Genomic DNA, 14,631 nt, shown 5'->3' with positions numbered 1-14,631 from the left:
TTTGGTGTATATTTTAACTAATTGAGTTTAATTGATGAATATTTTTAAGTATTAGCAATTTTATAACTCTTTAATCTTAATATAGTTGCTATATAACATTGTGAAAGCTTAAGGTGACCTACATGTTAATTTTATATACTAATATATTGCAATACGATTGCCATTCCAGCATTAGCTAAAATCTCTATCATGACACATTATTATCATTTCTTTCTTGTGAATGGAATAATTATAATCCAGGCTCTTAGCAAGTCTTATGTTCATAACACAATATTGTTGTCTATAATCACTATGTGGTGCATGCGATCTCCAGGACTTATTTATCTTCTAGTTGCAAGTTTGTACTTTTAAACAACATCTATCTTAACCCCAACCCCAGCCCGTGGTAACCCCATTTTACTCTCTGTTTTTATGAGTTTGACTCTTTTTAGATTTCACATGTAATATCATACAGTATTTGTCTTTCTCATTCTGACAACATAATGTCCTCAAGGCCCATCCATCCACGTTGTTATAAGGACAGGATTTCCTTCTTTCTCATGGCTATTGTATGTATCTCTATTGTATGTATCTGTGTGTGCATATATATACATACACCATATATATAGAAGAGAATTTATATATTTATACATGGTGTGTGTATATATATTTGTGTGTATAATATATTACTTCATAAGGCACTTCGTAAAGTATTAAAACTATCATCTTCTTAAAAATGCTACAATGCTTTCTATAGCTATATGTGCTGTAAAAAGGTCGTACTCGAGTTGGACATACACATTCTTACGTGTACCTGAAGAGTCCATTGTCTGAATCTGAGATGCTCTGCTGTCTTCGGAGTACCCAAGAGCCCCAGCTAGTTGGGCATGACTCTGCACTACCTGCTCTTCCTTGATTGTTCATTTTCGAGTTTCTAACTCCAAACATGAGCTGAAAGTGTTCAGTAATTGTATAAGTTCTTCAGTTTCATGGAGACTAAAATTAGGTTTCCTCTGTGACTCTTGTGATGTCATTTGACCTTGAAGTGCATCTCAAATTGCTGAGAAGGTAATAAGCTGACTTTTCATAGGGACATGAAGTAGCAGATGAAAAATAGATTCATTGGTGGTAGATAGGATTTTTTTTTCATTTACTATAAAAGTAGAGACTCTTTTTTGTCCATAACAAACTAGGCCTAACATTTATTTATATTCATTTTAAAATATAAGAAAAGGAAACAAAAAATAAAACTCACAGAACTAAAAAGTTCTCATTTATTGAAATGTCTTCTGGTTTATAGATTTTATAGGATATTTTGTAAAATATCAGTAACTGTGGAATAATCCCATTCTACCATTCCTAACCTACCTGATTGAACTCATCATTTACTAAGAATTACCCTCTATGAAACAATTCAGAAGGCATATTACCTATGACTACATTAGAATAAAACTTCATGGTTTACAGTTTTATCACTTAAATGGATATTGATTTTGATAATTCATAACCTTTAGGAATTCAAATTTATTATGTTTACGTTACAAAGAAAAAAAGTCTTTTCCTCTACAAAGTCCACCTTTTAAAATAGGCTCAATAATAAAGCCTAGAGGCTTATAATTTAGGTTCAACATAATGTACAATCCATAAAAATTATTCAGATGAGTCTTATTACAACAATACAGTTCCCACATTCAAGTCTATATGATAATCACCTATTAAGAAATAATCTCTTAAATGTTATTGGCAGAATGGCAGAATCTAAGTGGTAGATACACAGATGTTCACTGTACAATTCCTTCAACTTTTATGTCTTTTTCAAAATTTTCATATGCTGTTGTGAAAAAATGTCTTTGATATGGTAAAAAATATATTCTATTTTTTTTTTTTGTCTGAAACAAATGCTATATGTCCCATCAAGTCTCTGCTTTAGACATCTATAATTCAACTCATTCTGGACTGTTGCAGAGCTGATTGCCTTTTTTATGACATGCTTATTTTTTTCTTTATTTGTAAAACAAAGATGCCAAGGAACAACTTGTCAGTTTTAATATTGTGGGCACTATTGATACATTTTATGGAGAAAAACTGACCAGGATATGTTACAGAGATGTTTTTATGATCTGAGATTTTTTCCCAGTTGCAAGCCTCTGTAAGGAGGGGCCAGGTACCGCCCCGCCCCTTTTTTTTGTCTCCTCAGCCACCTAGTGCTTAGTGCTGCCTTAGACCCACACTCAGCATTAGACATAAAATAAGAACTTCTTTATAAATGTATCTCCCACATGTTCCTCCCAGTTTAACATATTAAGAATCAACTATCGAAGGAGAGGTGTTTCCCTTGGGCCACCTCAAGGTGCTTTGAAAGGTGCTTTACCAAATATATATCATTTGATTTGTTTTAAATGTCAACCATCTGAAACATCATCTTCTTCTTAATTATAGACTTTTTCTTCATAAACAAGAACCGAAGTAATTGCCCATTCCTATAAATATCGTATATTCTTTCTCTTCCTTCTGCCCTGATAATTTTTAAAAATATAAGCCTAGTTCAATTTCTTAAAAGCCTTGAGTTTGCTTCGTTAAGCACCATGGGGGCATGATTGTGTTTACCATTGATCATCAATATGCACCCAGCATAATACCTGACACACAGTAGATGACAAATATATATTTATGAATGGATAGGAGGGCAGAAGGTAAAAAGAAGGGTCAGAGGGAGGGAGGATAGGGGAAGGAAGAAAGGAAGGATGGATTAGCTGTTGAATAAAATTTCATATGGAAACTGATTTACTAGTCCATATCTTTTAATGTTGTGATTTAGTTAGGGTCACTCAGTATATCTAGAAAAATACATCCTGACCCAAGTATTTTATTATCTAGTATCTGATAGTACTTAAAAATTCACATTTATGTTTTGTTTCTTTGACTGTAATTCATTTTATTTTCAAATGTAAATTCAATTCCTTGTGTCATCCTTAACTTATATATCAAACTAAAATAAGTCTAATTAAGTCACAATTTGCTATAAATCAATTATTTTACTTGTTATCACCTGATCAATGAAAAAAACAAAAGTGCTTTCTCAAATTTACTTCTATAATTTAAAGGCAATAAGTTCAAAGGAAGAAGGCCCCAATTTAGAAATGTCTTATTCTCTAAAATTTAGAGATAAGCCAGAGTTTTAATCAAAGCCACGTTATCACTTACCAAACTTAGGAAAGTCACTTAACTCCTCTGAACCAATAGAAGTAAAATTTGTGATAGCAGTGAAAGCAATAGCCCTAATTGTGTCTATAATAGGTAGTTTCGAGGGATAGCTAGAAAACGGTACCTGAATTTATACTCATCCTGTTGAGCCACTTAGCCCCTATGGACAGCCTCAGGAGCACCCCAGGTCAACAGACCAATCTTGTCCCTACAGTTAGGAATTTAATGAGCTTGGGTAAACTAGCTACATTGGAGATAAGATTTGAGATATGCAAAACTGACTTGGACTCACAGCTTCATCATTTATCATTTATCATATTTAGTAGTTTATCAGCCAAGTTATTTAACTTCTCCAAACCTCAGATTTTTCATCTATAACATGACAATAATAATATCCACCTGAGAGTTGCTTAAGATTATGTAAGATTATGTAGTTATTGTATGTGTTACTCATCCCTTCTATAAAAATCCAAAACTTCCTCCACGACTTAATTCCAAAGAAAGGGACCTGTCCTCATTTATTCCTTCACTTGCTTATATTCTAGATATATATTGGTTAAGAGCATAGGTTTGTAATCAGAGAGACCTCAATTTACACCTCAGATCTGCCACTCATTGGCTATATGATCATAGGGACAAGTTATTTTAGCTTTCTAAGCCATCAAGTCCTGAGTTGTAAAACAAAATAAAAATAAGACCAAGTTCATAGATATATTATTGTGAGGATAAAATAACATTATTGTGAGGATAAAATAACATATGTAAGTGGTTGATACTATCAGAATAAATAAGGAATTAGGAAAGTACCAGGGCCTTATGGTGATGTTTGCTTCGCAGACTCAGTCAATGCAGGGAAGTGTCAGAGTGAGAAAAGAGGCCTGGGGTGCAGACAGGTCAGCAGTAAGTGCCCAGGAATGGAGAAGTTTATGAGTGTTGGCTCCAATAGATGGCTATCCAGATTTAGTGAGATATTGAACACTGTCATGGAAAAAATTCACAGTGCAAAATTAAACACATAAGATTGTTGTTATTTAGAGATTCTTGGTATTCAGGGTCTTTTTTTCTCTTTTTCCCAAGGGAACAATTTTGTTTCTTAGCCTGGTAATTTCATTCCTGTTTTTGCTGTTTATTAACATAGTTCCAAAAAGCTGAAAGAGGCCATTTCTGTCCTTATTTGGTATATGATCAACAATGAAAGCACTATGAGTTGGAATCAGTTTTGCAAATGCTTTCCCACTTAAACAACCTGTCGTCAGGATCTCATAAGTTTCGAAAAATAAATGGAACTTTTTCTTTAAGTAAGCGAAGCCCAGGATTTTGAACAATCAATAAAAATTCCATCAGCTAATTTTAATAGAATTCCTTGCCACTTATTCTTTTTTTTAGTACTACTAAACAGAACCAACAGAAGGTTTTCATGCTGCAGATAAAACATTAAGATTTTATAGGATTAACTTTTAAAACATGACAGCTTGATATTCTATCCTTATACACTTAGCATAAAAAAGATTTCAAATAAAGGAAAAAGATTATCCATCAAAACTGAAGATTGGTACCCTTTTTAAAACCAGTATAATCGTATGCCTATTTACCATGCTTATGAGGTAACTCATTTCAGAGGATAATTTTTAACACTGGAAATGTTTCTAACAGTATAAAAATAGTTTTCCTAGTTCCCCAAAAAGCCCACAAACATTATTAGTAGCAGCGCCTAAAATTTTGTGTGACATTTTCAAAATGCTTTCATATAAATTACCCTGTTCATAGCACTCAAAAACTCTTTGCAGTGGTTCTCATTTGGATAAAACAGTGAAACATAGCAAAATCAGGCAACAGTGTTCAAAGTCACATGGCAAGTTTATGGCATAACATGGCTGTAATCCCCTCTACCAGGCTACCATGAATATTTGCCCAATGGGATTTCATTAAAAAAACAAAAACAAAACAAAACGAAAAACAATAGCACAGCCACCACCACCAACAACAAGAAACTATTCTAGGACATCCCTGTAATTCATTTGGTTATAACAATGACAGTGTTTTTTTCTGTTGTTGTTATTCAATTATTAATTTATTGCAACAATCATGGCTTTGTCAGAGGGAGCATCTAAAGAAAGAAAAATAAGTAAGCCGCGCCTAAATGACCCATGGTGAATGGGTCATTTTTGCCTTTATTTAGGAAGATAAAAAAATATATGATGTAGGTGGTGCATCTTATTTTCAAGTAGTGTAGAGATTATCGGTTTGCTCATTCATTAAACATTACTGTGACTTATTTTTTTCAGGCCATTTATTAGACACTGGGAATCCAGGGAGAAAACAGATATGATCTATGTGCTAATAATGTTTAGGTCTACCAGGGAAGCCAGACATTGAAAAAGTAATTACACATGTGCTGTCAGTGACAAAGAGGAAGTTCAGAGTGCTGTGGTGGAGATATCTCCTGGTCTGAGAAAGCAGGGTGGGCCTTCCGGAGAAAGTAGCTTTCAAGATGAAATTCTATACCCACCCTTTCACTCACTAGTCCATAGCTATAGAGGATTTTTTTTTCAGTCTGTATTAATGAATACAATATTGAAAATAAATAATTTTTCTGACTTTAAAAATCTTCGTATACCAAAAAATGTATAGACAATTACTGACCCCAGAAGATTTTTACACACATTTAAAAACATCATGTTTAGTTCTTTATTTCAAGTGATTTGCCTATATTAACTTCAAATCTTTTAAAAATTTGATTCTAGAAATATTTCTTGTTGACTACTTGAAAAAATCTCCCAGGACTTTATCAATTACTTAGTAGATACTTAATAAACATAAAATGTATTTCCCTTTCCTTCCGTTTCTTCCTCCTTGAATTTTTTCCTTTAACCTCCATTTATCCAAGTATTTAGAAGGAACTTGATGCATTATTGGATAGAACTGGCTTGATTCAATTATATTCCAAATAGCTAAAACATTCCTAAAAATACTCTAATTTAGATGGAAATCTGAGGTGATAGCAAAGTATTTTCATTCACAATCTATAGTTTTCATTTGTCTTGTATTCTTATATTTAATCATGCTTCACATCATTTGTTTTATACTATGACTTAATAATTTTAGCCTTTTAATTACATTTTATTTCTATTTGTGTTCTGAGACATATATGATTAAAAGTTGTATTTGTAACAGCTGAAAACACAGAGAATGCTTTCCTAATGCTCTTAAGGCTATGGGGGCGTCATCAATTCTGTTAGCATTCCACTGTGTTATACCTTACCTTATAAGATAATAGTCCTCTGTTTCAGAAATGAAATAATTGACCTCTACATCAAGTAGATACATATAAGATTGGAAATGACTATTTGAAAGCAATTCACAGAAAATGATAGCATTATTTTACAGCATTTCGATTTGGAGTATAAGTGATAGTTGATTATGATATGTTAGTGCAATAAAAAGCCTTATTTAAACCACAATTACTTACGCTGAATGAATACTAGCTTTCAGAAGTGCTCAAGTCTGGTTATAAAATTTTTTTTTGGTATGCTCTCTTGCAACAGATCAAGTAGGATTATTATAATGAAACTCTTATCAGAGGTAGCTGATAAATAAAAATGAAATGTAAATGAAGTTCTTTGCTTCTACATTAACTTCTACTATCTTTCAGTCTGCGGCCAGCAACTATTTCAAAATACAGCATTATCCTGAACCATATCTCTGCCTACTCTGGTTTCCTGAGGCAATGTGTTTCAACATAATGCAACTTCGTTAATGTAACTGTTTCTCTGAAGTTTAGCTCAAACCTTCTTCCTCCACCTGTCAAACAGTGACTTGGTGTGAAAGCAAATGCCTTATGTGGATTATGTTTAAATTCTCCCACTTTTAAATGTGGAATTTTCAATTTGATTCATAGTAGCTCTAACTCTTATAAAGGAAATTCTGAGTTTCTATCATCAGACATCAAACCCCAAATTTGCCATTTGTAACATCTGGAATCTTGGATCCAAAATCTCAGAAATATTCAAGAGGCAAAGATACCTTGTTTAGAGCCCTGCAGAATACAAAACCTAAGTTACTAACAGGAGGTAGGCATTTTGCTGAGATTTTAGGGAGGTTAAGAATTATGTGGATAACAATTGGGTAGAGGCAAAGTTCAAATTTCAGAATCTGGTTTTTCCCTGAGACATAAGTTTAGTTTCCAATGTATAAGAGTTTGTCTCAGGGATGGAACTTTTCTCATTGCCATTTAATCATGCTTTTGCTAAAAATTCTTCTGGAAAATAAATGCTTAGTATATGACAAATTAAAATATTCAAAAGATTTCTACTTTGTTTTCTGTTCTACCTTTTATTATACATGAAGTGAAAGTTATAAACAGCTGTTTGAAATATAATGACAGCAAAGGTTCATCCTAGCGAACATCTTATTTAATAAAAAAAAAAAAATTAATTGTCTAAATTCTCATGTCTGTAAAGTACTAGCCAGTTTCTCAAAACAATATTGACATTTATACTTGAAATCAAGGCTTAAATTTGCTCATGATTAATCTCAGAATATAAGTAGCTTATTTCCATGACCTTTCTGAGGCCTCGTAACCTAAGGGGGATTATGCATAACAGTACAGAAGAAATGGGAAGGAGAAGGTAAGTAAGTAATTATTTAAGGAAGAAAATAACATTAACATTGGCCGATACTTCTTCTATCTTTATCCAGTTTCACATTAGGAAAAAGGACCAAATTTTCCTGGTCACAATTTCACATTTAGACTTCCATTGTTTTTATCTTGCTAGACTGTTCTAGATTGCTTTCAAGAAGCAGGGTGGGGGCGCGGGGAGGTAGAAGAAAGAAATGTTTTGACAATGATGTAAAGGACAATTTTGCATCTCTTTCAGTGTACATTTCTTTTAGAAAAAGATAGACGTTCTATAGTATCTTCATTCTCCATTATTATTATGCCCTTATATTTTAGCAATTAGATACCAATTAACAGACCATTCTTCTAAAAATGTAAGTTGGCATAAAGACAACTATTAGTCAGAATACCTGTTGCTAGCTTTAGCCTGGATGAGAAGATGGGAACACTACAAGTAGCATTTTTCTGTTTCTAAAGTTGTATGTATGAACTGCAGCTTTCATTTTCATAAACCAGTGATGCTGCTTCACTCATAAAATTTAAAATGTTACTGGAAAGAATGAAAGCTTTGTATTGCATAGAAAGTGAAAGAAGTAAATCTTTGCAATATCTTTTCTCCTGCTCTCTCGCAGGAGTGTCTCCTACCCACTTCACTCCACACTAATCCACCCCACCCTGCCAGCTTTCAGAGACATCTCCCCCGCCTCACCCAGATTCCCAGTTCTCTTATACTGGATGACTTCAGTCTCAGGTGAAGCCATTCTACTAAACACCAAGTTGTTCAGCTCTGTGTCAGCTTGACCAAGAATGTTTGCATTTCCTAAGAGCTGGAAATTAAATAGTATAGAAATAATAATAGTGGAATTTCATACACCAAAATAACAGGCTGGTATAGGTATGGGCCTCCTTTCAGTCCTCCTCAAAGATTACCAAGAAGGTGACTGCAAATTTTGTACTTGTGAAATGAGGATTACATACAGAAACAAATAGGTGTAGTTTGTGAAGTGTTAAAATTGATACCAGTTGATTCAAAGAGAATGTGTTTATTTTTGAACTCTTGGCTTCCCGAGGTTGCTGCTGTTCAGTGAGCTATCATTTACTTACCCACTCTTTTAGCCCATCTGTCAGATAACAAAGAGGTGAAACTGTAAAATGTTTTCTGTTACTCATTCCCAAAGCTGATATGGAACCTGCAGTGTTCTCAAGAACCCTTGGTGTACTGGATGGTGTTGTGAAAATGATTGTCATGTTTACTGACTTGAGCTTTTATGTAAACTACATGAATATTTTGGACTCCTTGGGTGCGTAAGAGATAGACTGGGCTGTGGGAGTGTCACAAAGTTTGGCAGATAGAGTGGTGATCACTAAGTTTAACTAATGGTCAGTTTTGTCCAGTTCAGAGTGAGTTAACCTCACTCTCCGGCACTCCAAGCCTCTCTAATCTTATCCCAGAGAAGTGGAGCTCTGCCTTGGTTTACAGTTGAGGTCACCGGTGGGGCAGTGTTTGGACAGGGACCGATGGAATTATGCTGCACTGTTAACATTAAATATCACTTGGTGGTGAGGACTGATGACGGCATTAGGGTCCTCTGACTTTGAACACAATATCTTGAAATGTATGCCTCCCCAAAATGTGCTGGACTCATAAAACATGAAGGGCTTTCATCATTTATTTAATTTGTAAGAAAGTTGTTTTAAGGGATTTATCACAGAGTTAAGAAATGTTTCCAGGGAATAGAAAATGGACAAGAAAATTGATCTTTGTTGTCAAAGTCGTGCATTGTAATTCACTCTGCAAAGTGACGCAGTATCTCCTTGAGGGAAAAGCTGCCAAAAACTTTGAAAGTGATCTGCCTGTTTTCTTCTCACACTGACTTGCAGGGAGGTGCTCGTATTTTCGAGCCTATTAAATCTTTGTGGAAGGTTTGCTAATAATGATGTTCAACACTGTTATTAAGAAAAGTTGAAATAAGGAAAGTGATATTTGGCAGTTAGTTTGTGACATTTAGTAATCTTTGTCAAATTTCCCAGTCGTGGGCCTGTATTTACTTTTTTTGTTTGTTTGTTTTAGCAAAGGCCTTCTGTTTACTTTGTTTTTTAACTTCACACTTGATAAAAAGGTTCACCCACTTCAATTATACTTTTCACTCTGTGTGTATTGTGCTTTTCAGGAGTGGCATGTGACTATGCTGTTTAATCAGGGCTATATTTAAAAACAAATTTGCAAGGGAGCCTTACTCACGTTATTAATGAGATAAGGTCTGAGTGAAGCAAGCTCTGTCGCAAAGGGCAAGTGTCACGCTGCAGGAAGTCCTGGCCATCCTTTCCAGCCCTGCTTCAGCCAGCCCGCCACCTCCCTGTCAGTGCATACCACCACACAGAGGAAATGCCCTCAGGCAGCCACAAGTGCCTCCTGCTCAGCTTGGGGCCCTTAGGTCCCAAGGCCCTACACCAACTCTGATTTCCCACTGTTTCCAGTGATCCTGGCACCTTCTTTACAAATGGCTTTTGTTTGGGATCTTCAGGGAGCCACAGTGCTAGGACCATCTCCAAGAGCTAAATCAAGATTGCGTTTCTCAAAGTCCTACAGGTATCGCTCTTTACTTTTTGTAGCTGGTAGGAATTTTTTTTTCATCTGCCTCTGTAGCTTTATGCCCTATGCAAATAAGCTTTGGCTCTGCATTGATCTATTCAACTTATAATGTGTGTTCAATTAGCAATATAAGAAATATGAACTAAGAAGACATGAACCTTAAAATAGTTGGGTGTGTGTACAAACGTGCAGAAGTAGAAGGAAGTTGACTAACTCTAAGAGGTGCTTTGAGAAATTAAATTGGGAGCTCAATAAAAGCTTTTCTATTGCTGTTGTCTGGATAACAATTGTATTAGCATGCCTAAAGACCTTAAATAACGGAAACTGGTCATTCTAACTTCAGTTAGCCCTTTAAATGTCAGGAAAAAGTTCTTGTTTAATCAAACAAACAAACAAGCAATAACAGCAACAAACACTATTGTGTTGTTTATAAGTGTTTCAGGGTATGTTTACTTGGGAAAGTGGGAATTTTCTCTGTGGTCTAGGTGATAATTCAGAGTTTTAGTCTTATTCAGGAGAATTAGACACCATGAAATCAAAGTAAATATGTTGTTTATCTTCTATTTCTAAAGATTTCCATAGAAATCATATAAAAAATCTTGACCTCATGACCTCAATAAACATCTTTGTTTTCATTCAAGTTAGTTTATTTTAATTAAATAACTAGGAAAAAAGGAAGATACAAAGAAATTTTTTTTTATTTCTTTGCTTTAGTGTTCTATATATTTAAAAGGAAAAGATTGATAACCTCACACATTTTTTGTTTCTTCTTGGTTAGTCTATAGCACTAAAAGCTATTTCAGCAGAAGCAAATAGAGGTGAGGTTGTTTGCAAAATCTCCAGAATCAGGTCTTCGTTATTTAGGCCAAATGCAACATATCTAGAAACTACAAAGTCTCTAGAGAATTGTGCATTAAATTTGGATTAAAATACATCCTGATTTACTTGCATAGAAAACATTCAAAATTTGGATAAAAATAATTCATGAGAATTATTTATTTACTTTAGACAGTATGGAAGATAGGGCCCTTGGGATTTTTTAGGGAACTAAAATCAGATAAATCAAATTATAAACCTCGTTAGTAACAATGCATAAGCAAAATTTGACAAGGAATAAATAAAAGTTAGCAGCTAAAAGTATAAGTAGTACCTCCATTTATTTCTATTTCAAAATAAAAATACCATTTTTTATTAATTATGGTAATTTGTTACAGTTATGAATATGGTTCATCATTAGAAATTAAATGCCTACTGTATGCTTTACAGTCTACTGAATGTACATCTCATGCTTATTATTTGCATCTCATGCTTATTATGTGCTAAGTTGTATGCTCATCAAAGATTTGTGAGCATTGCTATGCATATTTCCAATAGATGGTGCTTCTAACTCTCCTCATCATTGAGATCTGATAACAGTTTGCTAAATATCATAAATATGAAACTGCTGGGTAGAGTAAAAGCAATGACATGTTGGACTAAAGAATTTTAGAAATTTAAGTAATGCAGAGTTTAATAAGCTCTACTGTATGATTTGCAGATAGATTATGAAACTTGCCTTCTTGGCCTGACAGAAATTTCCTTTGTTCAAGTTCTGATCCTTTCCAAAATACAAAAAGCACTAGAATATCTAAGAATGAGTTTTCCATGTATTTAAATGCCCTGTGATTGTAATTTCAACAAGACACTTTCATAACAAGTTTAAGAGGTGAAGATGACACCCCAAATAGCCATCATGAGCCAATCTTCTTTGCAGCTTGGGCATCTTTGTCCCCCATTCATTTGTTTTTAATTTGAATATTAATTGCCCATGCAATAATTATTTCTATGTACCACCTTCACTGTTCTGTGGGTCTTAATTTGACTCTCTATTTGAAATATAAATTCCAGGCTCCCCTACATGCAGCAGGAGAGCCGTTAATGCATATTTGATGAAGCATCTTCCTGCACTCTCCTAGCTGGTATCACCCCTTTATTAGCAAAATCAACTTGTTGATATGATTAGGGCCTATCACAGACCAAGAGTTCTGTGGAAGGTTAGAGGGTTAGGAGGTCAGTAGGTCCTTCTGGGCTCACATTTTCAGAGGGCCCTCAGTGCTCAAAAGGAGATTATGCATTCAGCTACAGCTATACACTGGCAATAATGAAAGAAGACGTTTATCATATAGCTTTAAACGTTTAATAGATGAATCACCTCAAATGCATTATGACCAATATATGTATATATGTGTGTACACATACACATATGCACGTGCCCAAGCACACTTAAATTCTGCAATTATCATCTAAATGGTAGTTTTATGGCATAGCAATCCTATAGTTAAAAGTGTTATTTAATGTAAATATTTAAAAAGCCCACAATTTTGCTATACTGTTTTTGCATTTCTTCATCTTTTAAAAAATGTACGAGATCTTTAAAACATGGAAGTAGCTTAAGATTATCTTGATCTTTGAGAGGCTGTGACTATGATTCCACTATTGAAGTAACTGAAATAATGGGGCATTGACCAACATATCTTCTTTGAGTTTCTCCTTTATAAGATTGGTAAAAGAACAATATTTATATACTCTAAAAACTTCAAATGTATCTAGTATGTCATTTTTTTCTTTGAAGATTGAACAAGTATTAATGCAAGATACTGGTGATACACTTAGCTCTAAGCTGGAATATTTTATTCTTTGGTGTTATTTTCACTCCTTGATAGTGTTCAGGATAAAAAGAAGGCAAGTCAGTAAACTGTGAAATTCAGTTAAAGAGTCTCATTTATTAAAGTAATAGCAAATCATATACATTTGGTGAGTTGATCCCTGAGGAATACTTACAACATTGGACAATTATTCAGTGCTTAAAACTGATTTGTAAGTAGTTTTTCAGTGATGACAAATCTTTGTCTTTTGTGGGTAAAACAATTTTTTAGAAAAAAGCCAAATATGCTTAATATATAGATTATTAAGCCATATTTGATGTGATGAAGAGAGAGAAGGAGAGAGATGGAGAGGGAGATTTATATAGCGAGGAAGCTAATTTTCCTCTGTGGACCTGGAATGAGTGCTAATTATTACTTTAGAGCTGTATCTCTCATATCCGTTTTAAAAGTGAGGGAGAAATGATGCGTTCATGCTGGATTTAAGAAAATAATGTGAGAGAATATACGTTAGAGGCTTCAATATAGTACCTTTAAAATTTGGGGGGAAATGATCTGAGAAGCAAAGGAAGAATAAGAAATCAAGATAAGACATAGGTTGGTAAACTCTGACATTTTAAAAAGGAACACTGGCGCAGTTTTTTTTTTTTTAATATCACTGTTTAAAATTATAGTCATGTTTAAGGAAACTTTAAATAGAAGTTATTCTTCTACTAACGGTCTTGTCTTCCAACCCAAACAGTACTTTCTACTTTTTGTCTTCTCAGAAAGGGATGTTAAAAAGAACATTTTATGTGGTGACTGTGGAGCAGATGCTATGCAAATAGAAAAGAAATTCATCCAAGGTACATTTAAGTGTAGGATAGAGATGATTCCAATAGTATCTCACTGGCCAGAAACAAAGAGTATGTTCTTGTTTTCTTGCCTCTTATACTAATAGGGGTCATGGGATATACTATATAATTGAAATTCTCAGAAAATCTCCAAATCTCACTTTTGCCAATAGTTTCAACATCTTGCCCCAGCATTTTAAGAGCTGCCAAATAGGTGATTAATTAAACTCACTTGAGCATACTTATACTTCTTGTAGAAGGGCTAACAAGTAAAAACTTTAAATGCGAAATAGACTGATGAGTAGAAAGAATTAGTAATCAGATTGAGAAACACAAGCACAAATGATATTCAGGTGATTAAAAGGTAGAGCAATATGTGCTAAAACAAAAAAGCACTAGATGACCTTAAATTAGCTCCTGTGCTCTTAGAAAGTTATGCTCAAATCTGCAACTTTGATCTGGAGATTTTATAGTATATAAGCGCAGACCATACAAGAATATGGTCTTTTAGTTATTTTTTGTTACTAGCAGGACATCAGTGTCTGTGAAATTAAACCTCATAATGTCCACTAGAAAGTGCTGGCTAGAGCCTGAGCCTTAGAGAAATGAGGGCTACCAACTGATCAATACATTGAGAAGTAATTTTTCTAAGTACCACTTTAGTACTTCCTATTACATAGCATTTACAAAAAAAAAAAAAGATTATCAGATGTAAAGATGTGATAACTTGTTTTTAGTGCCCTATAGCTGAGGATAGGTATA

The 14,631-nt window shown here is 34.1% G+C and overlaps 1 protein-coding gene across 9 annotated transcripts in view; it reads left to right on the top strand.

Moving 5' to 3' along the window:
- PDE4D (phosphodiesterase 4D) overlaps nucleotides 1-14,631 on the top strand; it is a 1,171,348-nt gene that overhangs the window by 855,941 nt on the left and 300,776 nt on the right. The window contains exon 1 of one of the 9 annotated variants that reach the window (XM_039870229.1): nucleotides 10,043-10,391. The exons of the other annotated variants lie outside the window; for them this stretch is intronic. Coding sequence (XP_039726163.1) covers nucleotides 10,303-10,391 — 89 coding nt within the window. The 5' untranslated portion in view covers nucleotides 10,043-10,302. Of the gene's footprint in view, nucleotides 1-10,042; nucleotides 10,392-14,631 lie in introns of those variants that run through there. 9 annotated transcript variants of the gene reach the window in all.

The sequence above is a fragment of the Pteropus medius genome, unplaced genomic scaffold, assembly GCF_902729225.1.
Source record: "Pteropus medius unplaced genomic scaffold, Ma_sr-lr_union100, whole genome shotgun sequence".
Lineage (NCBI taxonomy): Eukaryota > Metazoa > Chordata > Mammalia > Chiroptera > Pteropodidae > Pteropus > Pteropus medius.
The sequence above is the reverse complement of the archived record's forward strand: the minus strand, read 5'-3'. Positions and strand labels throughout refer to the sequence as shown.